This window comes from Anomalospiza imberbis, chromosome 21, assembly GCF_031753505.1.
Source record: "Anomalospiza imberbis isolate Cuckoo-Finch-1a 21T00152 chromosome 21, ASM3175350v1, whole genome shotgun sequence".
NCBI classification, from domain to species: domain Eukaryota; kingdom Metazoa; phylum Chordata; class Aves; order Passeriformes; family Viduidae; genus Anomalospiza; species Anomalospiza imberbis.
This window is the reverse complement of record NC_089701.1, coordinates 5,496,407-5,521,085: the sequence shown is the minus strand read 5'-3', so window position 1 is coordinate 5,521,085 and position 24,679 is coordinate 5,496,407. Positions and strand designations below refer to the sequence as shown.

At 52.7% G+C, this 24,679-nt stretch overlaps 1 protein-coding gene and 1 long non-coding RNA gene across 7 annotated transcripts; one reads left to right on the top strand and one right to left on the bottom strand.

Annotated features, from left to right (window-relative positions):
• Window positions 1-332: 332 nt before the first annotated feature.
• On the bottom strand, window positions 333-24,553 carry SH3GLB2 (SH3 domain containing GRB2 like, endophilin B2). 6 transcript variants are annotated; one of them, XM_068211322.1, is made up of 12 exons: window positions 24,355-24,553; window positions 16,302-16,443; window positions 15,865-15,993; window positions 15,040-15,173; window positions 14,477-14,569; window positions 10,705-10,767; window positions 6,635-6,658; window positions 4,043-4,132; window positions 3,754-3,854; window positions 3,245-3,259; window positions 2,394-2,655; window positions 333-1,758 (listed from the first exon to the last, which is right to left on the bottom strand). In XM_068211322.1, exons 1-12 carry the CDS (start codon window positions 24,415-24,417, stop codon window positions 1,651-1,653), a joined length of 1,224 nt encoding a protein of 407 aa, XP_068067423.1. In that variant the 5' UTR covers window positions 24,418-24,553; the 3' UTR covers window positions 333-1,650. The 6 variants fall into 6 exon arrangements, with proteins under 6 accessions (XP_068067423.1, XP_068067424.1, XP_068067425.1 ...); XM_068211323.1 differs by lacking the exon at window positions 3,245-3,259; XM_068211324.1 differs by lacking the exon at window positions 10,705-10,767 and having other exon boundaries at window positions 24,355-24,551.
• On the top strand, window positions 17,797-22,639 carry LOC137486218 (uncharacterized). The gene is made up of 2 exons (XR_011005615.1): window positions 17,797-19,151; window positions 20,641-22,639. It is a non-coding gene; the product is annotated as an uncharacterized lncRNA (long non-coding RNA).
• Window positions 24,554-24,679: the final 126 nt, after the last annotated feature.

Here is a 24,679-nt window from a genome sequence, read left to right as displayed (position 1 = left end):
GTCTCTCAGCAGCTGAAGTCATCCTGCTACTCTATTTTTGCTTCAAGTGCAGGAGGAGCTGTTGTTTCTCAGAGCCCCTGAAGCTGTAGTACAACTGAGATGTGTCAGCTGGGAAAGGAACCACAAGGCTCTGACAGTGTGTTGGGAGTGCCAGGTGGGACAGGAAGGATGAGCAGCTTTGTTTTGCTTTTAACCCCAGCTTCCAAGCCTGGGGTAGCAGGAGGGCACTGCTTTCACCTGAGCTGCTCCCTTTGTCTCCCTGCTTGTCCCCACAGCCCTGTGGCTGGGGAGCAGGGACAGCCCTGAGCCCACAGAAGATGCTGAGGCAGGAGGTCAGGCAGTTTGTTTATTGGCAAATAAGTGCTGAAACCCATGAGCCCCACAGACACAGGTGCTCAGTGCCCTGTTACATTAGAATGGTCACAAAACCTTTGGGGAAAGTGCAAAAGATCAATAAACAAGCAAAGTTAGTTCTGACATACCCGGGGAAGGGTGTGAACAGAGTTTGGTGCAGGTGAGTTTCTCTTCCATCCAGCTTGAGTGGAAAACTTGTGACACATCAAGTGGAAGTCCTTTAGGTGAGCTCTAGCTAAGAGTTCATTCCAGAGTGAGCGGGCACACACACACCTGAGCTAAACCACCCCCTCCCTCCAGGACAGCCGGGGTCGTGGTGTGTGTGTGTGGCCAACAACAGCTCCTGTGGGGGTCACAGCAGGTGGGACTGTCCCTTTCTGCACTAGGATACACCAAGTCTGTTCACTGCTGACACGGGAGGGGAAACATTCATTAAATCAGGGATTCAGGGTGGAAATAAAGTCAGGCTAAAACATGCCTGGACAGACACACTGAAAAAAAAGCCTGGACAATAACACAGGGAGCAAAGCTTGTAAAAAGGCTTGTAAACTTTGCAGTCCAAGAGCAATTTCCCAGAGGAAATGCAAGCAAGATGCATGGTCCCTTGCACAGAGGTTTGGGGTTAGGCCCTAGGGGAGCGGGATGGTCTTCACAAAGAAATCTTCCAGCTTCAGGGGACAGGGGTAGGTGAGAGCCTCCAGCCCCAGGACAGTGACTGTGGCTCTTGGCCAGCCGTGCACTGCTGGTCTCCCACAGGAAAGCAGGGTGGGTAGGGTTAACGGGCTCCTAAATTTTAACTGCAGCCTCCTTGCCTTATGTGCTGGGACAGGTCAGAGGGGATGTGTGGGACACTTCCCTGCTGGAATGGTCAATGGTTGGACTTGGGCAATTCTACTGCTGGAGAAGAGAGGAGGGGCAGATGGGCACTAACCCACACCTGACACGAGGGAAGTGTAACTGGTGAGCAGCTGCTGAGGGACACAGCTCGCTCAGCCCAGGAAAGCCACTGGGAGGAACAAGACTAGGGCAGGGAAGGGAAAAAGTAATCAAGGAATCTTGTGCCATCAGGACTAACCTCAAAGCAGGCTGCAGTTGTAAGTAATGAATTCAGTCTTGGGTGCCATCAGCCCTTTCCCAAAACCTCACCATAACAGTTTCCCCACTTCTTTCCCACAATTCCCATATTAGCAATGGAGTGTTGACCCTGAAGAGAGCAATGGTCTCGGATGAGGAAATCCACATTAGAAGTGCCAGATGAGGGGTGCATTCTGCTTGTACATTCTTCTTCCTTAACATTTAACTTAACAGTTCCAAGTAAGTGACAGGAACTTTCCCTTTCTGGTTCCCTCTTTCCCCTATGAGCCAGTCTGGATCCATGCCTGGCAGGCTGTACACAGTGATCATCTGGGGAGAGAAGACAGCACATTAGACAGGACCTTATTCTGTAGACAGAGCCAAGAAGTTCAGTCAGATGAGGACTGAAAGAACAGTAATTCCTGAAGTTCATTTAACAGGCCTCTGTGCCCTTTCCCTGGAGCTATCTGCAGCTTTGACACAAGATGTATGGAAAACTGCCCAGTGATGTCCCTGTTGCTTTTTCATTCTCCAAAGTGACTCAAGGTACTTTTGCATGTTGCTATGTCATCCCTTCTGATTATGGAAGTTCAGTCTAGAGAACAGAAAAGTTTCCAACTTGCTGATTTTACTTTTTTTCTTAGCATGACTAGAGCAGGCCTCCAGCTAACAGCTTATCCCATGGCTCTGGATAAGGCAGCTGTATTTGAGGGTCACAGTGAAGATACTGAGTATTGGAGTATTTTATTTTGGGTACAGCCGAGCTTCAACAGGAGGAGTTATTTGGGTGATGTAAGTGGCTGTGAGCACAAGCTCACTGCAATTCAGCAGATACTGGTATCCAGGAAAAGACTCTATTAAGAAAGCAAGTTTTAGGGGCAGGAAAAGGAACCAAAGTCCTTTTGGGCACACCATGGGCAGCTGGGTAGCTATAGCCAAATCCAACACTCAGGAAAGCCACCAACCTCATCTGCAAGAAGTGCCAGCTCGGTGCTGTCAGCTGCTTCGTAGTCGTAGAGGACTCTGGCCCTGCGTGTCCCACTGGCAGGAGGCTTGACTTCATTGGGGTTCAGCACACCCTCTGCCACGGCGTTGGGCACCCCAACAATTGTGGGCACCACTGGAATTGTAGGCACAGCAGGGAGCGTGGCAGCAGCAACAGCTGGAGGAGAGGTAGCGGCTGCGGGAGATGCGGATTCTGCGTTGCCCACGAATGTACCTGAAAATCTTACAGGGGAGGAAAAAGCACAGTTCAGTGAGGCTCCAGCCTGAGGAACCACAACGAGCTCTTCCTTTCAGCAGTTGCTCTGCAGAGATGATGCTCAACAGTTGCAGCCTACATACCTGCAACACACCCACGCTGCCCTTCATGTGGGGCAACACCCTCGGTTCCCAGGTGCTGAGACTGTGCAGCAGGTGACACTGGTCTGCCTATTCTGACTCCAGTGCTCTGTTTCACCAACCTGCAGAGTACCAGACAGATGTGTGGCACTGCAGAGGAGGCTGGGCAGGTGCTGCTCTTGCCTCTGTTTGACTGGATCCGTTGTGTTGTGTCCTTGCCCTGCTCTCACACAGTCTGTGTTACCTGTTCTGCCTGCTAATTCTGCAAAGGGATGGGCATTGATGCTCTTGAACTGGATGCCACAGCTGGAGGCTCCCAGGCTTTACAGGCTCTCTAGAGAGACACAGTGATGGAGCTCAGGCTCAGTTATCTAAGGGGGTATAGCTCTGGCCCTGGCAGTGATCACACAGATACCCCAGAGTCACTGAGCGGAGGACAGCCCTCGGAGCCCATCCTGGCCAATATCATACTTACATTTCTCCTTTGGAGCTGCAGGCATGGAAAAAGAATGGAACAGGAGTGTGAGTGAGCACATAGAGGCAACAGCCCCTCCTGGGTCAGGCCTGTGCTGGTGGGGCAGTACCAGACAGAACATCCCAGCCCACCCCACAGGATGTGCAGCAAGCAGCACAGAATATGGAATCTGGGATTTGTTACTGCTGCAGCAGAGCATCCTCAGGCTCATTGCTTGGCAACAGGAATTTGAGTCCTGTGTGTGATTGAACTAATTTAGAGGAAGAACATTCAAACTCCCATGGCCATCGAGCTTTGAGAGGAATATAAAATTCCAATGGCAAAGCCTGCTCCAAGTGCACCACCACCACCAGGACTGGTCACTACTCTGTAAACTCAGAAACTGTCAGAGCTGTGAGGGCACTTTATAACTTCTGCCCAACACTATGATGTGGGAGGGGGAAAGAGCCCTGAGCTGGGGGTAAGGAGATCAATAACCCTCAGAGAATAAAAGCAGTCTCTTGTCTTACCTGCCCAGTTGCTTCTGTAGATCCAGCATGAACTGATAGCACTGGGCATAGTAGTTGGTCTGAGACTCCACAAACTCGTGCAGACAGCGAAGATGATTCACCTGGAGGGAAAAGGACCATCAGCTTGGATGAGTTTGGTTGCCAGGCACAGAAACTCTCTTGCTCCCCTGAGGCACCCCGAATTTACCACCTCTTCTACCCCTGTTCCACATGCAGGACTCCATGATCCTCTTAGCAGGAGCCAAGAGTGTCTGTAGTCCCTGTCAGCCCGGTGCCCAGGAGGACTCACGTGCGTGCTGCTGATTCCCTCCAGCAGCAGACGGGTCACCTCTGCCTGCCGGTCGAACTCGGTCTGTGTGAGCCTCAGCTCGTGCTCCGCCTGCAAACAGGAGGGGGGCTCAGGCAGCACAAGGCAGGAGCCCTGTGCTGCCTCTGCAGCCCCCTACCTCCACACCCCCCTTTGGCAGCAAGACATGGGTGCTGCAGGATCCACGTGCAGCTGTGACACTGAGCAGCAGGCACAAGAGACCCTGGGTTGGGATCCCAGAGACCTCTGCCTAGATTTCAGCCTGATTCCTTCTTAATCCTACATTGGATCACTGCAGGTGATGGAATGGCAGCTCAAAACTGATGCATCAAGCAAGGAAGCTCTTGCTCCCACAAGACTAGAACATGAAGATGGGGAGGCTTTGTTAATCCTGAGGTATGTGGAAAGTCAGTCCCATGCCAGTTCCGGTCCCTTTAATCCTGTTTCTGCACCTGCAGGCATAGGAATGTCACAGCCTCCCTAGGCTTCTCTCTGGAAGTGCAGTGGTTTTGTTTTTATCACCACAGAAAAAAGACTGAGGCCAGGCAGCATTTACCAAACTGCTGCTGCTAATTAAATCTGCAATGGAGATGAACATCCCAACCCAGCATCTACCAAGGGTCTCCTTTGGGGCTAGTTACTGATTCTGAGCCAGGAGGAATTAAACACTGGTGAGCAGCAGGCAGCTCCACAGCAGGCTGTGGGAATTCAGAGACAGACTGACACTGGAGACCCATCTCTCCCCCCCAGCAAACAGTGCATTTACACTGGGGCAATTCTGCAGTACCAGAACACCCAGGTGGATCCTGGCAAGGAGATCTCCAGAAGTGCTGGAGCAGCCAAGTGCTCTGGTGGTGGCTCTCCCCTCCAGCTGATGGAAAGGGGTGACAAGCATCCCCACATGTTCTCTGCAGGATTCCTGAACACCAGTGCTGGTGTCCTCTTGGGATGTGCTGTGCCTGGTCACAGGACAGTGACACCACTCAGCTCCAGCTCACTGGAAAGAGAGCCCTTTCCTCTCCTCCAGGAGCGTGCAGCCATCAGAGCTGCCTTGGTGCAGGGGTTCCTTCTGCTGCTTTGGGAATGCCCTGACCATTCTGGCATAGGACTGGCATGTCTGGAATTGAGCCCAGAGGGCTGATCCAGCCAGGCTGACAGTCTCAGAGCAGAGGCCACATCACTGGTGACCCCAGAGGAGACCCAGTATTCCCAGCAGGACAAGCTGGAGGTGCTGCTGGGGCCAGCACAGCTCTCATCTGGTAGCAGCATTACCAGTGCAGAGCCAGGCTACAACAAAGAAATGCTTTGACTGTCTTATAATCAGATTTGTCTATTTTAAGCTGCAACTCAACTGATCTATTTTCTTGCATCCTCTGTATGAAGGGGATTATTTAAAGGAGAAGGGGGAATATAACAGAAAAAAACTGCAATGCCTTCAAAACACCAAGTGATTCTTGCTCTTGTGAGCTGAGACTCCAGTATTCAGAGCTATTTAAACTTGTGCCAGGCAGACCCAGCTCCATTTGGTGCTGCCTGGGATTTGCCTCTCCCTGCCAACTCTGAGCAGTTGCAGGATGTAGTTTCCTACAAAGCCAGAGCTGGATGATGACCTGGGAGGCCCCTTCCAGTCTTGTGCTTCTCCAAGACATGGAGAACTTCAACAATTACTTACACACTTCGGTCTATCCAAGCAGAATAGCCCAGAGAGAGGATAGAGGAACAGATCCTTGCATGCTCATAGCTGACTGTAGCCAGCTTGTTTGGTTGGGGGACTGAAGGATTTAAAGAACAGGAAGAGCTGGGTCAGGAACAGCCAGTCCATCCTGCAGATGCCTTGGAATAACAGCAACAAGCTGCTGTCATGCACAGCACACAGAACTTCTGCCACCCTGCACTTCAGGCTTCACAGCAATGCCTGCCGGGGGTGTTCGAGGTAAGAACAGGAGCCCAGAAGGTGTCCCTGGAAGCTCCACGCTGTGCTGGAGCTCCACACAGAGCTCACCCTGGTCTCAGCCTTCCATCCATCTTCACGGACAAGTCGCACTTCCCCTCCAGAGCCTCCATGGATCAGAAGGGTAAGTGCAGCTCATCCAGAGAGAATCAACTCCATGAGGCTTCAAACCTCGCCCCGTGACCGAGCTGCTCCCTGCAGCAGCTGGGGATGTGCTCTGTCCTTGCTCCAGCTCTGTGTGGAGCCAGCTGGATGGATCAGGCCAGGGACTACCAGAGGCACATGGAGGATCAGGGCCTTGGCCACAGGAGCAGAACTGGTCACACCTCAGCCATCACCTCTGCTCCTGTCACGCAGTGCAGGGCTCTGAGCCTCCTTTTGCCGCACACAGACACACACCTGGATGCCAGGGAAGTGTCTCCCACCAGGGACAGCCAACGGGCCCATGGCTCATCCCAAGCTGCTGTCATTGCACTAAGCCACACAGAGGGATCAAGGCTGGGGCACACAACAACAGCAGCGGCCCCTGAACCCCCCTGCCTGCGAGCAGGAGGGGTTCCACAGCACCCCTGTCCTCTGAACACCCCCAGAAGGTTTGAGCACAATTCCAGCTGGGTACTTACTTTTTCCACCTCGTCGCTCCAAAGCTGTAGGGGCCACAGAGCAACAGGAAAGGAGATCAGTGTTGGAGACGGTCGTGAAGCACTCAGCATTAACACCAACAGGCAGGGGCGCTCCATGGACACAGCAGGCCAACTCCAGGGACAAGCCAGCCCTTCACCCAGCAGCAGCTGCCAGATCCATGTCCCTTCCCCTCATTCCTGCACCCTCGAATTCAGTTTCACAATGGGAGAGCAAGTCCCTGCCAGAGCTGCTACAGCCACTGCATTCCATGGGCTCCAGGAAAAAAAGGATTAACAGCAGAGTCCTCTGCACAGCAAGGCTCACTTTGCTGTAGCTGCAGAGGCTGGTGTTGGAGGACAGCCCTTCTTTTAGGATTGTGGAGAGGCAAGTGAGCTTTTTGAGCTCAGGACACATAGAGGCGAGTGTTCCTTACCCACGGTCCAGAGAAATGGGATAATCCACCCAGCCTGCACTGCCAACAGGCCTGTTTAGGCACAGCAAGGAGGAAGCAGGGGATGGATGCTGCCTTTGAGCCAGGCAAAACACCACACAACTCCTTCCTACTCTCCTCATCCACAGGGGCACACCTGAGGCAGCAGAACACTGGACACCTCCAGCTGCTTGTGGGATCTGGCTTCAGGACATGAAACAATGAACAGAAGTCACACACAGCAATGGCAAAGGGAGAGAGGAGCCAGAAAAACATTGATCCTTCCCAGAGGTCCTTGGCTTGGCCTTTCCTCAGCAGCCAACTACTGCCTCAGTCCTGGCAATGTGAAATCCCCCTGGATCTGGGAGCACAGCAGCCTGCAACACCCACAGCAGCAGGGCCAGGGGAATGACCCCTGTGGAGCTCAGCTTTACCCAGTGTCACCTCCGCAGGTCTGGGAAGGTCACCAGACACAGCTGAATTTGCACTGGGGGCACCTGTGCTGGACATAGGTGTCAGAGGGAGAGCAGGCTCTGTTTGGACCAGGCTTACCCAGCTGAGCTTTGCTCACCACCTGTCTTCAGGTGGGCTGTGGAGCCCCAGGTGCAGAGAGACTTCAGTAGCCAATACAAGGAGCACCCACAGGACCTGCCTGCACTGGGGAGGGGCTGAAGCCCCTCTTACTTGATTGAAATGATTGTACTGGTCCAGGTGCTGAGGTGTTTTCTTTTACTTTTATGGGGATGTTTTGTTACTGCAAATCAGGAATTGGTTTGAGTAAGGCATGGCCAATTTCAGCCGTGTGGGGACACAAGTCCCTTCCCCTTCTAAGAGCTCTAACTCTGGAAGGAAGTGGTGGCAGCATCCTGGAGGAAGCTGAGAAACATATCCTGAACTGTTTCTCTGGCACAAAGCCTTTGCCAGCACATCCCCAGGCTTTTGGAGCAAGATTTACAACAGGAGCAAGGGAAAGCTCCCCTCTGGTCCCAGGCCTTCCTACTCAGACACTGTGGGCAGTACTTAAGCCATGGCAGCCCCATTTAAACAGTGCAGCACCCACTGAATTTGTAGCCAGGTTTGTTTCTCTTCTGTTGCCTTTGCTGTGCCACCTGCAGAGCTGACCCTGTGGTGTTCTGGGACAGCTCAGCTTTGCCCAGGTCTATCCCTGGGCTAAGACTCTGTGTGGCTCCTTTTTGGACAGCTCAGAGAGTAAAAAAGGCCATGATCTGCTATTGTCTTCCTGCACCCCAGCTCAAGCCAGAGGTATCCTCTTTAAGGCACTCAATATGTTTTTCTTGGAATCATTCCTAGGAGTACAGCACGTGGCAGGGTCTGAGAGAAAGGGATATTTAGGCTTGCACAGCTCATATACACCTTCTTACACAAAAACAAAAGGTCAGTGTGGGAGAGAGGAGAAATGGCTCCTCAGCCTCCAACTTATACAAAACAAGGGAGGTGCTCTTTTTTCTTGGATTTAATTCCATCTGAGCCCTCCTGTCATGGAAGGGAAAAAAAAAATAAAAGCACCATGTTGTCCACCTCTCTAAAAACCAACAAAGTCAATTTAGAATCCAAATCAGAGCCCAGCTGAGGGCGTGTGGTCCAGGAGAGAGCTGACCTGTTTGCTCACCTGTAAGACAAAGCTGTTACCTTGGGCATAACCAACCCCTCCCTCCAGAGAGGAGCCGAGCTCAAGAGCGAGGTGAGCAGCAGCCACTGCTCTGCACTGTCAGTGCACACTAACAAGTAGCACAAGGACTCTGGCCTGGAAGAAAAGCAGAGCAACAGGATGAAGAGCTCCTACCTTGCTGCAGTGCCTGACCCTTTGGGATGAATGCTGGGATTTGAGAGCTTGCAGCAAAGCAGTCCTGCCAGTACAGAGCCAGGGAGCAGCCTGGGCTCAGCCTGTGTTTTGCTAATTAGAGATGCAAACTGTAATTCAGGTCACCCCTGCCAGTGCAGTTGGACTTCAGGTGGCCCTTCACCCACCAGCTGCAGCTTCTGAAAGAGTTTTGGAAGCCACAAGGCCTGACACTGGTCAGGCCAAGACATTTCCCACAGGCACTCCTGGTAGGAGGCCCTGCTGTGCAATCCTCAAAGCCCTACGGGTCAGTGCTGGCTGCTGTCCCAGAGCAGGAGTGCTCCCAGAGCCCTGCTCTCACTGCCCACTGCCACCAGCACTAGCAGAGCCTGATGAGGGAGCACTGAACTAGGCACACATGTCCCAGGGTAGACACTTGTTGCCTAAAACACCTCACAAAATCTGTTCTCTTGTTATGTTCCTGTATGTGGCACATGCTCCCCAGAGCAGCCTTGCAATAGAGCAGAAGCAGATCAAGGTACTTTTTGGTGAGGGCTGGCTGTGTCCAACTGAGTGTCTGGGCACTCCAGGAGATGCCAATGCACGCCGTACAAATGCTTGTCTTCAGCCATGCTTTATCCCTGCTCTGTTCAGAGGCAGGGAAAGCCCAGTTCCTCTCCCCTGGGTCTCACAGAGCTTAACTGCAGTCCCTTGGAACAGACCTTCCCAAGGGAAAAGCCAGAGCCACAAGCTGGCTCTGAGCTGCACTAGGAGACAGGAGAACGGAGCAGCATCACCAGTATCAGCTTCTTCTGCAGGTCTCTCATCACTGAGCCTGGGACTGATGGAAATTGTTTTCTAGTGTTGTGCAAAGCTATTTCTGATCCCAGCATCGCTCTCCAAGAAGGTCAGGACAGATCCCCCTAGGAACTAACACTGATGCTGTCAGCTCAGACACACCTCTGTCTCCAAATGGGATGGGTTTCCCATTAACCAAATCCAGCTTGTTTCCATAGTGTTTTTTGTTTCTGAGAAGGCTGGGCTGTCCTTTTTCATATCTGCAGATCCCACTCCCCAGCACTTCCACTCCCAATTATTCTATTAACAGGCATCAGTGTTGTTCTGAATGCTAGTTAGGAAGCAAGATGATCAGTTTTCAACATTTTAACGAGAAATGTGACATTGTGCAATGGGGAGCCATGAACACAGCATGGGAAGTCAATTGCTTGGCCACATCCACTCAGTGCAACAGAGTGGAGACACAGCGGGCTGCTCACCCACCCCGGGCACATCTGGCTGTGGAACAGCTGCCAACACAATGAAACTGTAATAAATTACCTCTGCTTGCAGAACAGACAAACCTGCACTGTTATTGACACTGGTGGCAGAGACATTCCTCCACCTTTGCTTCTCTTGACCAGCTTCAAAGCCTCTGACTCTGACACCACAGTACAGATCAGGCAGTCACGCGTGTGATACTGCCACTGTACAGCTGGAACCATCCAGAAAGGCCACTCTTGGGGGTTGTTCCTCTCAATTGCTCCCCTAGCAATAAAAAAACTATCAGAAGATCCCCACTAGAAATGTGGAAGAGGGCTGGCAGGGAAGCTGGTTTGGAAAGCAAACCCAGCTGCAAAGGGCCAGACCCTGAGCAGGCACCCCACAGGGGTGATGTGAATCCTCGAGGCTGAGTCAGAGCCTGGGCAGCCCATGTCACATTAAAATGTTGAAAACAGCAGAGCACTAGGCCTGAGTTTAAGTCAGGTAGAGAGAGGGGCAGGAAGAGGTTGGAGAGGCAGTATCCAGGAGGAGGAGTATCCAGGAGGAGATGATCTTACCGCTGATGCGCTGGCGGAGAGCACGTAATTACGAGGTCTGGTTTCCTGAAAGTCAGGCACAGCCTGGGGGGGAATACAGTGTCATGTACAAGGCACTAGAGGAGCCAACAGGAGTCACTGGGTGATGGGTGGAACAAGAGACCCGTGGCTTTTTTCCTGCCTGTGCTGGGAGCTTCGCTCAGATTCTGATGAGAGGCAGGAGGGAGCTCTCCTGACACCTCAGCAGCGGCGTGTGGAGGCCAGGCTTGAGCACTGGGAGGGGGACTGGCTTGTGCAGTCACACCTGGTGCTTGAACAGCAGACATTCCTGCCGCTAGGAACTCTGCCTGTACTCACAGCTATCAGCTCATACAGCACCATCCCAAAGGCATTCCCATTCCCTTGCAGCCAGCAGGTTGCTCTTGTTGCATTAACTCAGTCCTGTGGGCAGGATCTCCCTTCCCCTTGTTTCCTGTCCTCGGTCACTGTACAGGGCCTTGCCCTTAAAGCAGGAGTGTTTACCAGCACTGGAGCATCCCTTCCACAGTGCCTTCTACTGCTCTCACTCTCTCCAAGCCACATTTCCTCCTAACAGCCAGATCTGCTGTTTTCAGGAAGGCACATGGCTTAGCCAAGCCAGGTCTAGCCAACGGCAGTGTAGGAGTTTTCATCCCAGAGGTCAGGAAACCTCCAAACCACCTTCTCCATAGTTAAACTTCTGCCCTGGGGCACCAAGGCTTGAACACTCTGGAGACTTCCTCCCTGGAAGTGCAATGGATCCAGTCCACCCCCCACAGTTATGGGCTCACTAACCACCACATGACGTGGTGCTTTTATTCAGGTAAGACCAGGCCTCCTCCTGGGATGGCCTTTGGCCGCAGCACTACCTAAAGACACAAAACAAGGAGCTGCCTGACATCGGGAATCCTCCCGGCCAGCCCTTACTGCACAGAGGCTGCTGTGTAGGGCTGGCACAGTCCTGCTGGATCCCAGCTCTGCAGTTAATCCCCTCATCCCTCTCCCAGGTTAATCTCTCTGCAGTCACCCAGATCCACTTATACACACTGACCCACTTTGCTGGGCCCCAAGCAGCCAGCTGGAATGAGTGACCAGTGTGTGGAAGAGCAGTCAGGCAGTCCCAACCATTTTTTTTTTTTTCATACCATTTAGGAGTTTTTGGGATGGCTGGAGGAAGGAATAAGGAGGAGCAATTCCTACTGTAAGTTAAACCTGAATATAGGGAGAAAAATGCACCAGTGAGGCTTGAGGCCAGCATAGCAAGTAGGCTGGACTCCTCCCTGTGGGGAGAAAGGATGTTTCAGAGAAATAGCTGCTTATACTTTTTGGTTTTTGAAGATCAAGAGCAACTGAAGAAACCTCTCCTCCCATTCCCTGGTCTCCAGGGAGTCCCAAAACTAGTCACAGCACATGGGATGAAGGAGGCAAGCTTCTCTTGTACTTGTGTGCATGGAGAAGTTGTATTTGCAAGCAGCGGTCAAAAGGGACCCACCTCCCTCCCCCTTCCACTCTGGTAATGGGAAAAGGGGCAGAACAGCAGCACAACCAGATCATCCTGCCTGTCATTGTCTCTGGACTGCCCTTCCAGAGAGGGACTGGCCACCCAACCCCACCTCCTCCTGCCTGCAGCTGGAGGAGCCCGAGGGGGTCTTCAGGGGAGCCCCTGCCTCTCTTGAGCACTGCTTGCAGGCAATGTGGATGGACCCAAGGGATGCTCCAGAGGGGCTGCAGGCAGCTCTCTGACACTCCCATCCTTCTGGAGCACCTTCCCCAGGCAGCCACAGCCCTGATCACGCTCAGAACATGCTGCAGGGCCAGTCCCAAAGGGACAAAGGAGATATGAATTTTCTTTTTATATGTGGGAAAGAGACAATGAGAGGTGTTAAAGGAAAAAAAAAATCACAGCACTGTTAGCACAGTCAATACTCACATCTCCCTCACACTGAGCAAATCACAAAGAAACAAAACAAAAAGGTTAGTAAACAAAACAGCATCAACAGGGGGACAAAGCACAGAGTCCGTGGGAAATGCACAAGCCCAGGTGCTCCACAGCAGCTCACGGGGTCTGGGCAGCAGCTCCAGGGGCATCAGGAGACAGAAGCTGTGGGAACACGAATTTGCACTACAGAGGGGAAGAGCAGCAAGAGAGAGGTGAGCTGGGAGAGCTGGGATACTTCAGCTTGGATGGGGAGGTGTGACACAGGACTCCAGGCATGTTCCAGGGAATGCTGCGATCTAGACGAGGTGTTTAGAGCAGAGGAAGCAGCTCTCCCCGCTGCTGGGAGCTTCCCCCTTGTCATCCAGCAGTCAGGGAGGCACCCAGAGCCCAGGGACTCCACCTTTAGGCTGAGCTGGGTGAGAGATGGGTGCCCACAGCAGCAGCTGAATGTGCTCTGCTGCTGTGGTCAGTGTTACAGCCACTCTGCTACTTTGAGGCTTGGCTTGGGGAGGACACCCTGGAAAGCCTGGACTGGCTCTGCACCTGCCTGGGGCACCCCAGAAGTTCCAGTGGGAAACCAAGTTTTTCTTTTCCAGCTAAAGGGAAGTCCCTAAACCAGGAGTGTGTGTGCAGGTGAGAGGTGAAGCAAGGTTAAGGGTGCAAGGGGTAGGAAGCAAGGTTAAAAGGGTGGAAAGGGAGGAAGCACAGGAGGTATCTGAATTCCTGCTCTGAGCTTAAAGATAAAGCAATAGCCACCAGTTTCCCCTGAGACTGGGGGCACTGTCCCCTTCAAATGGGGAATGGGGGATCCTGATGGGAAACCTGACTGATTAGAGAAGGCTTTTTTAAAAGGGCAGTTACTACTTCTGTTCACAGCTGTCCTGTGTAGGTCTGAGCACTCTGTCAGGGCTGCTGAGCTTAGCACAGCTTTCCCATCTGCCATGGATGTAACAGGAGCTGGAGGAAAGGGAAAACACCTGGGAACTGGCTACCCAGGGAGAGACAAGGCCAGAGGCCCAGCTGGCAGATGGTTAGAAACAGGCTCATAGCAGGGCTGCTGGGCTGGTATCCCAGTGCATCCCAGAAACTGACTGACAAGGACAGTCTCATTCTGACTCGTACACATTTGCCAGTTGAGCTCCTGGCCCCAAGGCAAAAGCAGAACTTGGCAGGTCCTTGTGCCAACAGCCAGAGCTCTACAGGACGACAACCAGCTCCAACCAGGCCTTCCAGGGAACCCATCAGTGCCCACTGTAATGAATTCCCCAAAGCCAGAGGGCAAGACAAGCCTGTAACTAGAGCACCATGAACAGAGAGGCTCAGGGACAGACCTTGTAGCCAGTCTAACCCTGGCCACCCCTTACAGGCTCCCACAGCACTCCTGCCTGGGAGCTGGCAGAATCCTAACTAGTCTGACAGGCCAGGACTGCTGCAGAGCTCCAGCAGCCTTTCCCTTGTGCACCTCCCAGCTCAGCTCTCTCTTGGCTTGGTTTAAGATCCCCTGTGAAAATTAGCAAGTCCTCAGAAGATGCAGCCTTTTAGTTACTAGCTCAACTCATCCAGCAACCCTGATCAGTCAGGAGGCAGGAGCCTGGGTCAAGTGCAAGTTTCCAGACTCCAGAAGCTCACAGCTGTTTGCTTCAACAATTCCCCCAAGGGAGGACATCTCAGAAACAGGCACACAGCTCCTGCTCCCAGTTCCCTTCCACCCCAGATGAGGAATTCCCCCACCCATGCCTGCCAGAGACAGGACACAGCAGGGTAGCCTAATTTTTGACCATGTGAGCCAAGCCCTGGGGCCAGAAGGACAGGGAGGGAAATGAGGGGAGGAGTTACCGCTGCTTTTGCCTCGGCAGCTTTGGCCTTCTTCAACCTGGCTTTGCAGGCATCCAGATCCAGGCGTCGGTTCTGCAGGATCCTCCTCTCTTTCTGGAAGGAACAGGAGATGGCTCAGAGCACATTGCTTAGAAGCAGGGTTGAGGAGGGGATGTGGTATCACCTAGGAATTGAATCTCTTTCTTTACTAAAACATGCCAGGGAGAAAGAACCTGTTGCTATGCTCATCTCCTGAGCAAGAGTTTTGGGGCTGGTTGCCAGGGATACAGGATAACCTCCTGGAAACGGGCAGCCTGTGATGGGTGGTGCCCACAAGCTGCAGGAGTGGGGAAATGAGTTCCTTTTTTCATGCACATCAGCTGGCAACCCTTCCCTGTCAGAGGAGGAACACAAGCAGATCTAGGGTTGGTACTTCCCTCATCCTTGCATTCCTTAAGGGGAGAGGTATGGAGTCTTTAGTATAGGGAAAGAAAAGGGGTTCTCTTAGCACTGTTTCCCTCTCTCCCTGCCCCCCTTGTCTCCAGGGACATGAGAAGCTTCCCCTTCCCTGGTACCACACTCACAGAGATGGTTCTCCAGTCCCCTTCCAGGAAGTTGCGCAGTGGGGTCAGGAAGCTGATGGAGGCAGAGCGGATGAATTCCCGTTCCGCTGCACCCAAGCGCCTCTGAGTCTCTCCAACTTTTATCAAAGTCTTTCCTGCAACAACAGGAACCTTCAGCTCCAGAGAAACCAATTAACATGTGTTGGCTTCAGCCAACTCCCCCAGAGCTTCCACGCTGCCGTGCTGGGGGACACAGGCACAGCTGTACCTGGCCTGGGCAAGGCGACCGTGCCTGTCCCACCCCAGCTCCAGCCCTGCCCACTATGCTGTTGGCCTGAGGCATCTTTTCATTGCTCTCAGGGCAGCTCTGATCTTATCCACCTGCTGAGGCACTCATGCCACTGATGTATTTTACTGCTCCACCTGCTTGCACAGACTGATCCTTCTTGGCCTCATAAAACAGAGGCACAGGAACAGAGCAGCAAATTAAAAAGCACCAGAGCAGAAAACATGAGTTGATTAGGCAGTGTTGGCTATAGATGCAGTCACAGCTGCTCTGGCTGTAACAGGACTCACTATTGAACAGCTATTGATTTGGAGAGCAGGAACAAAGCTCATGGCAGGGGCAAGGACAGCTGGAAGTGAAGGCTGTGTCTAAGTGCAGGTCTGCTGCTTAAAGAAGCCCAAACCTCCCCCAGGAAGGAACAGCTGTGAGGATTTAAGAGCAGGAAGATGCTCTGTGTGGTCAGGAAGGAGCCTGCTGCAGACATCTCAATACAAAACAGTATCAGGGATATTCTTTTGGGAAGGGATGGATCCCCAGGACTTCTTCATTAGCTGACTTACCATAAGGTGTCCCTGGCCCAAAGTCATTGGCTGCCTCTGTCATGTACTGTGCCAGCAGCTCCCCATTGGTGACCCGGGAAGGCACCTTCCGGTCAAGCTTCTCGTACAGGAATTCTTCTACTCTGGCACCTGGAGTGGGGACACCGGGGAGCTTGAAAGAGGGTCCCTGAACTGGGAGGCATGATAGCCCAGCCCATGCAATCCTCAGTGATGCACTGGACAGCAGGCACCAGTGCCAGGAGCAGGTGTCCCTGCCCCAGGGCACTGCCAGGCTCTGAGGTGCTCTCAGCTGCTCAGGGAAGAAGGAGAAGCCCTGCAAAGACACATTTCTCCCAAGCCCCATGAATTCTACAGGGCTCCCTGCCAGAGGCCATGTCTTTCAGCACTGAGCTGCAAGTGACATTTGTCCTTCAAGCCTTAGGAGAAGCTGGACTTACTCGGGTTTGGCTGTAGCAGAACTTCAGTCTGACGCAGGATCTTCTCTGTCCAGTTCTTTGTGCAGTCTGCCCTGGCCAGGAGGTTTTCAAAGTGGGCATCAAGTTCAGTCTTCTCAGCCTGGCCCAGCTTTTCTTCAGTGAACTGCAGGAAGAAGGCAGTCATTAGGTCTGTTCTTCCAAAGCAAACTGACAGTGTGTTAGAGAGCTAATAGGGGACAGTGAAGCTGCTTTTGTCCTGTGTATTTACCTTAGAATAGAGCTAAAAGCACTTCAATATATCATTCTTTTTTTTTCTCAGGCATCTTTCAGGGGAAGAGGGCAATTTTTTTGCCCAAGAGTAGAACAAGCATTGGGCTAAAAATAGACTCCAGGTTTGAGAGGTGTTCCAGAATAAGTAACTTCTAATAAGATCTAGTACAGAAATACTCCAGCTGTGAGGGATCTATTTAAATATGCACATGGCTTCCACTGCTTCATGCAGGAGAGCAACAGACATCCTCCACATGAGGGAAGGTGCTAAATCCCTTCATCTTCTACCAACTAACTCTGTGTCCTGCAAACCCCAGGGGTCAGCCACTACCACCTGAAGTCAGGAGACTCAAACCTAGCATTTAGATAAAACCACTTTCAGCAAGTGACTCTTCTTTTGGGACACACTCTGAAGCAGGGAATTGAAATATAACACTGTCCAACTCTTCTCAGCACTCAGATTCATACCGGCAATGGACAATACCTTCCTCTGCAATTCCTTTTAAGTTTAAAATTAGCAGCAGGGAGAATTAGATGATGAAAGTCTCCAGTGTTTTCATACTGGGCAGCAGCATCTGACCACGTTTGTCAGTCCAAGCCTCAGATGGCCTGGACACCCTCCATTGCTTCCTTGAGGGATTTCTGAGAGAAGAGCCCATTCCCTCTCGTCCCATCCCCATTTCTCACTTGCTCCTTTCAGTGAAGTTGGCCAGTTTCAGTGTATTTTTAAGCACAAGTCCCTGCTCTTGACAGAACCAGCATCTTGTTGGATCATGCTAAAAGACCCTTTGGACAGCTGTGCCCTCTGGGGTCCAACAGAGGCTCCAGTTGTCCCTTAACCCTTGTTAATCGTCTCTGATGCCGTTGTTGAGTCATCAGGACATGGTGCTGTGCACTACTGGCACGGTCAGATGCCAAAGATAAAAGCCTGGCTAAAATTCTTAGATGAAATGCAGCTCCTGTCTGGTCTACCACTGGTACCTTCTCCTCTCTGCTTCCCTACACCCGAGCTCAGCACTAGGTGGACCAAGATGTCCCTCCCATGGGGTCTTGATCTGGTGTCTGCTGCCCTTCTGAAAGGCTTCCTGGCCAGCTCTTTTCTTCCCCATCCAGCCCAATGCTGGGAACCAAGTGAGATAAGGAGAGCCCAGAGCAGGGGCAAACAGCCCTTGGAGTCCTGTTACCAGATGTCTGAGATATACAAGCCCTCCAGGTATGTTTACACAGCGACCTGTTTGGTGATCCGAGCTGCAGCCACTGGAGTGCTTTGTCAGATGTGGGTGGTGACAGGCGGATCCGGCCACTGGTCTCTGGACCAGCGGCCCCTGGTTACTGGCATGTAGTTTTACCTAGGTCTTGCCATGGTCCCCTGGCCACTGCTGGACAGGGGTAAAAGCAGATTCGAGGTGAGAGGGTGTTTGTATTGTTTGGATTTCTTTGTGATTTCTTTGGAGGTCACACATGGCTCTCAGTGGCTGAGGCTGCTTTCCTCTGTCTGGGAGCCCAGGGTTGTTTTCAGAATCTGCCAGGCTGGGCTGAGTCACTGCCATGCAGCAAACTGGGACTTCCCAGGTATCTGGCACCAATTCTTGAGTCATCTGTTAAATATCTTTCCTAAACAAGCCAAGACTCTTTGATGCAAAGGTAAGTCTCTCTCACCCCCCTTTCCCAGACAGCATTTTGAGACCTCATCTCACTTTCAAGTCCAGCTCTTTTTCCTGCAGTTTAGGCTTATCCTGCACCAGCATCTGCCCTGGAGCTGTCAAACCTAAACCCAGTTTCTTATCAGCTGAATTGAGTCAGCTTCTTACAGCATTGCTGCAGTGCCAGATCACTGCTGAAGCCCTCCAGCATCTCCACAGTGCTACTGCCACTGTCCTGAACCACTCCAGCTCTGGGGTCCTTTGCTCTATTAGCAAGTGACATCTTTGGCACCACTGTCCTCTGTGGCTGTTTTGTGTAACCCAGTGCAGGGGTCACAGCTCAGCATTTGCCAGAACTCATGAAACTCAATTCTTATCTCAAGTCAGGCACTGAAGCTGTTTGTCTTGCAACAAGGCTGAGGGCAGCACCAGGATCACAGCAGGCCTGGGGATGCCTGGCAATGCCACAAGGGGAGGGGTGGGCAGGAATCTCAGTCACAGCCCCTGGTTCCAAAGAGTCAGGCCTGAAAACAATCAGGCTTTCTTCCAGGACTGGAAAGCAGGGCATGAAGGTCAGGAAGTGGGTGCAAGGCAGGGGAGGCTGTGACTCCACTGACACTTAACTGCCTCAGTGTCTCCCTGACCCCTGCCCAGAGCTGGATGTGCTGAACCCAGCCCAGGCACAGCCTTGGGTGGTTGGTGCCTCACTTCAGAGGCTGCCCTGGGTGCTATCCCTGCCCAGTGCTACCTCCTCCTCCCTGTGCAGAGTCACTGATCCAGCTCAATTTGATCACTAGTGTGACTTTTTAGACCTATGAGAGAACCCAACCGACTTCACAGCAGAGGTGGGGATGTGACATGAAGTGCAAGGAGAGCAGGACCAGCTGCTGCAGGAGCAGCCTGCCATGAGATCAGATGAAGCTTCTCCTGGAAGCACGGCCAGCACAGCAGATTACAGGTAAGCTACACTGACCTACAAGCTGCCTTGTGCTTTTGTCTGGAGCAAGTGGAAATCTGAGATTTTGGGTGGCAACAGACCTCAGCTGCTGGTCCCTTCTTACCTGGCTGCCCAGTGAAAAGAAGGGTGGAACAGCAGTTTATGAAATTTGGCTACTCAAGCACTTCAGGCAGAACTCCCCTGTAAAGAATTTCTATTCCTGAGAATCTGTTTTCATAACACAGAAATTTGATTTAAAAGATTTCACTGTGACACCAAGAGATGCAGGAGAAATGAACTGATCATACTCTCAAGCCTCCTGACTGTAAAAAGACAGATTTTGAGTATTTTATGTCTTGCTGCTCCCAGACTAGAAGCACTGCTGTCTTTTGCAACAGATTGCCAAAAATAGGAGTGATACTGGGTTTTGTCAAGTTGATTTACAGGCTTGGTGCAGGTCCCTGGGGAGAGAGGCAGGGCTGGCAGAGCACAGGCAATTGCAGTGCTGAGAAGAACCTCCAGCTCCTCCATCCTGCCGTGGCAGAACTACTCCCATTTGTTTTCTAGAACCTGAGGACTGGGTCAACAGCTCTGAACCAATTCCCAGATCTGCATCCTGGGATTATGAGCCAGGAGGCAGTGCTGAGAGGCTGTTCCCCTGCAGGAAACATCCTTGCAGCTGACCCAGAGCAGGTGCTTAATAATGCAGGGCAGCCTTTTGTCAGTGCCACTCTCACTCTCCAGGAAGAGCAGAGTTGTGCTGCATTCCAGGACATCAATAATTCAGCCAAAGGTTGGGTTTCCTCTGGGAGGCTTGGCTGGCCAGCAGGAACAAGAGATGCTTTATCAGGGCCCAGGTGGGCAAACAGGGTGACCCAGCAGGAAATCAGCACTTGGGCCACAGGCCCAAAAGGAGCATGGACGTGCTGGACTGCAGTTAGGGCAGCTGCCCTGAGCATTCACAGCTTGGGGAAAAGCCCCTTCTCCCAAGAGAGCTGGCAGACACACGTCTGGGATGTCAGGAGGGTCAGCAAGTAGTGCTGAGCTGGAGGGGCCCCTCTGCACTGCAGGTACAGACCAGACAGGCTGGGCCTGTGACTGAAGGACAGAGTTTGGCTTTAAAATAGCCCATGCTGAAAGCACCAGCACCTTCATTTCCTTCAAAGGGGAATAAAATCCCAATATAATAAAAGCCCAGGCCTGTATGCTGTGATCTCCGAGAGGGTGGCTGCAGCCCCCTTGCAGAGGATCTGGTGGCAGAGTTCAGGCCCTTATACCACTTGCAGGGTCCCTGTTTAATCCAGCTGGACGTTACTTACAACTTTCCACTTTAAATTACAAAGATCAAACTGGAGCCAGGAGATTTAAACCAGCAATAATCTCCTGTAGCTGCCAGTAGATTTAGACTGTTGGGTTTTTCAAAGCCTCCAAAACACAGTAACATTTGCTCTTTTGGTGATCAAAAGCACAACACAGTCAGTTCAGCAAATCTGGCTCCCTCTTTGCACAGGGTTGCAGTAGGAAAGAAGCCACAGCCACTCAGCATCTGAAAACTACCTGATTTTCAGCAACTCTGGACCAGATAGAGAGTCTGCTCCAAGTATTTGGTCACCAGGAGGCAGGAAAGCCAGGCTGGGAGCCAAATGAAACTGTGCTAGAGGACAGAAGGAAGCCATTAGCAGGGACAGCTTGGTTAACGCATGAGCACGGCGTTCAGGAGAGGAAAAACACTGCGATGGTGGCTTGACCTTGGCTGGACGTGAGGTTCCACCAAGCCTCTCTATCATTTCCCTCCTCAGCAGAACAGGGGAGTTGAAAATAAAATGGAAAAACCTCATAGTTCAAGATAAAGGCAGTTTAATGAAGAAAAAGTTGTGTGTGGAAGCAAAGGAAACCAAAAGATTTTCTTGTCTTCTTCCCATCTGAAGTGACGTGTGACCACTTCCTGGGAAGCTGGGCCTCAGTATTTGTCCAGCTTACTCCAAAAGACAAATGTGCTCTAGAATCATGTCCCACCTCCTCCTCTCTCTTGGGTTTTATTGCTGAGCAATGTGCTATGGTATGGAATAGCCCTTTGGGCAGCTTGGGTCAGCTGTCCTGGCTGTGTCCCTACCAAGACCTTGTCCTTTCCTTGGGTCACCTTCTGCTCTCAACTTTTAAAGTGTGAGCACTAATACGGTTGGCAAGCAGAGGGTTTATTTTATCTCCTAATGATAAAAGTTTATTTTATCACCAGAGTTCAGGGAACTGGGCCAGTCTGTCTGTCTGCAGGGGCTTCAAGATGAGTAAAACAGCCTCTAGCTGTTTTAGTAATGACATTAGGAGAGGATAAGCACCCAGAAGCTGTATTCACCCAAGGGTGAATTTTCCCCCAGAGCCTGTTTACATCAGAACTGACAAAAGACAAACACCTACAGCTATTTCTAGACCTCCCTGGAAGAGTCTGGCTTGCAGCCTATCTAGAACAGAGACATGCAGTGTGTGACCACACAGCTTCCACTGGCCAAGGTTTGGGATCAGACCCACTGAGTGATAACTGGAAGGTGCATCTGATCAAAGAGAGAGGCCCTTCTTCAAGTGAAGATGAAGAGTGACCTGTTAGGAGTGTGTCTGCAGGTGCTGCATCCCCTCAGAGAGTACAGATCTGATGGCTGCAACTGGTGCAAGTGCCAACAGAGACCATCCTCGGGTGAAGGCTGAATCCTACACAAGCTCTACACCCTTGCAGTGCCCCAGCCTAGAAGCTCGTTCCCCACTCCCAGGGTAGCAGAGCTGTCCACTGCTTTCCCACCCCAACGTTCCTGTCTGCTCTGCTTTTCTGGAGGGGTCCTGTGACTGAAGCCTGAAGAAGGAAGAGCCAGGTAAAGGAAGCAGTGGGTTTGCGCTGTTTTGATTGTGTTTTGTCATGAGGAGCCTAGTCCAAAATCATTCTTCCAGCACCTACCTTGGGTTGTATTTGACAGATTTCAAAACGGCTCCTGCCCTGGGCCAGCCCACAGGTGTTGTGCTGACCGTGCCCTGTCTCCTTTCCCCCTGGCTGAGCTCTAATTCCAGTTCAAGTGAAGCTCCTGTGTTGGTCACACAGCTCTGCCAGACAGCAGGAGCAAATGCTGTCTGAGTGGAACAGCACATAATGGCCAGTCCATTTATCTCCCAGTGGCTGCAGTTCCAGTAAAACATCACTTTGTTAAATGCCTGGAGCTGGAGAAAGCATCTCCAAACGCTACAGAACACAGCTTTTTCTAGACAGCTTAGAAGATCTGCAGTGCTAAAGAGGGCTACAAACCCAGCCCTCACTGCCCACAGCAGAACTCAGCTGTCAGTGGTGGCTCTGGGGGAGAAGGGGCAGGGCTCACCCACACCAGGGCTCTGTGGGCACCCAAAAAGGCTGAATTCCCCCAGCAGCGACCCCTCAGGAGGTGGTTTTCAGCATCAGAGATATCTTTCCTTCCAGTTCCCCCTCCTTACACACCTGCTCGCTGTCCACAAGTGCCAGTGCTCATTTGGTTTCAAGAAATTACTACTGTAATTAGGCATATGAATATTCATGTACGAGACAGTGGAGTAGGTGTAGCAGGCAGCAGCCACGATTTATAAACGCCTCCTTGCTCTGGAATCACTGTGTGCAGACACTGTTCCCAGGCCTGTCTCCTTCCTACGCCTTGGAGCTAAAAAACACTTATCAGAGACTTACAATAAGGCTTCTAAACATAAGATTTCTTTCCAGCATTTCTTTTGCATCCAAGGTCATTTGCATGAGAACAGCATCTTTAGGTTTTCCATCTGCTCCTTATTTTGCACCTGTAGTTAATATCTCCCTTTTTCATAACATATGACTCACTGGCACGGTTACAGGAGGTGATATCTGCTTACAGGAGACCGGTCCTCAACAGAGCCAGAATTACTCCACTGCACAGAAGGTCTGGAACGAGGCAGCTCTGCTCTCTTTGTTTACCAGCCCCCACACAATAGGCAGAGCAGGAAGCCCAGTCCCAGAGCCACCAGCTGGACCTCACCTTCCAGGCAGGATCCCAACCAGTTCTGACCTGCCTCTCTCCTCTCCTGCCCAAACAAGAGCAGTTTTTCAGTCATTATGCCCAAGAAATGAATACACTCAGCAGCTCCATCTCACCACCTGCTGCACGTCTGATGCTCATGTGTACATTGGTTTCTTCACGGCTCCAGGGGGTGTTACTTCATCCCCAGAAGCTCCTGATCTCAAGTCTGTGAATATCAGACTATTTTGAGGTGGAAGGACCCACTTGGATCATCGAAGCACAACTCCTGGCCCTGCACAGAAACAGCCCCAGCAATCCCACTCTGCACCTGAGAGCGTTGTCCAAACACTTCTGGAGCTCTAGAGGCCCTGGGACTGTGACCGTTCCCTGGGGAGCCTGCTCGGTGCCCCACCACCCTCTGGGGGAAGAACCTTACCCTAATTCCAACCTAAACCCCTCGACTCAGCTCCTGCCATTGCCTCGTGTGGTCCGGATGCCTCAGCAGCCCTGTGAGACCCGACCTGCTGGCTCTCAGCAGCTCCTTCCCATCCCTTGAACGTCCCAGTGTTTTCCCAGGGCTCCTTCCCGGGGACTGAGGGGTAGACCAGGTGCAGGGCACCTCACTACCCTTCCCCAGCGACAGGGACCATCCCACAGAATCCCACAACGATAGGGGTTGGAAGGCACCTCTGGAGAACATCCCGCCCAAGCCCCCTGCCAAGGCAGGGTCACCTGGAGCAGGCGACACGGCAACGCGCCCAGGTGGGTTTGGAATGTCCCCCGAGTGGGAGACTCCACGTCCTCCCTGGGCAGCTCCTCCAGATCTCTGCACCCCTTCCCGGCGGCTCTGGGCACGGACAAAGCGGCCGTATGCCAGATCACACAGCTCTGTTTAAGGTCAACAAGCGCCAGGCACGAATGTCCCCTCCATATCCCGAGCGCCGTCCCCGGGGCTCTCCCCTTGGACCTTCCCCGCACCCCCGAGCCATCGCCGGGGGCGATGCTCCCGAGGGGATGCTCCCGAGGAGCTGCACCTGCGGGTGGTGCTCCGGGGGCTGCGGCTCACACAGACGGACGCACCCAGCTCCGCTCTCCCTGTGCAGCCTCCCCGGGCCCGAGCAAACCCCCCCCGGCTCCGCAAGGGCCTAGACCCGCGGATCCCCCCACGCCTCCCGCCCCGCGTCCTCCGGGCGGTGCCGCTGCCGTGGCGACCCGCCCCGCCTCACCTGCATGGCGCGGGAGAAGAAGACCCCCGCGTCCGACGCCAGTTTCTTCACGTTGAACTCCATGGCAGCCCCGAAGCCGCCCCGGCCGCGCCGCGCCCCCGCTGTCACCGCGCCCGCCGCGCCGCCGCCTTTTATAGCGCCGGGTGACGCCTGCTCCGCGCCTCTTAAAAGGGCTGCGGCTTCTTACTGGTTCCGTGCGCTCCGGCAGCGCCTCGGCGGGCGGGGGCGCGGGCGGCGGGCGCGGCCCCTTTAAGCGCGGCGGCGGCGGCGGAGGGAGCTGTCAGCGCCCGCCAATAGGAACTCGCGCCGCGCTCCCCGCCCCTTC

What these genes read in the sequence shown, in the direction of transcription:
- SH3GLB2 (XM_068211322.1), bottom strand. Translation starts at nt 24,417, where the DNA reads ATGGAGTTCAACGTGAAGAAACTGGCGTCGGACGCGGGGGTCTTCTTC. An exon ending in TCTGCTACAGCCAAACCCGA is followed by an intron (nt 15,994 to 16,301) that starts GTAAGTCCAGCT and finishes TCCCCACTCCAG; the next exon opens with GTGCCAGAGTAGAAGAATTC. An exon ending in GGAGCGACGAGGTGGAAAAA is followed by an intron (nt 4,133 to 6,634) that starts GTAAGTACCCAG and finishes TCCTGTTTGCAG; the next exon opens with GCGGAGCACGAGCTGAGGCT.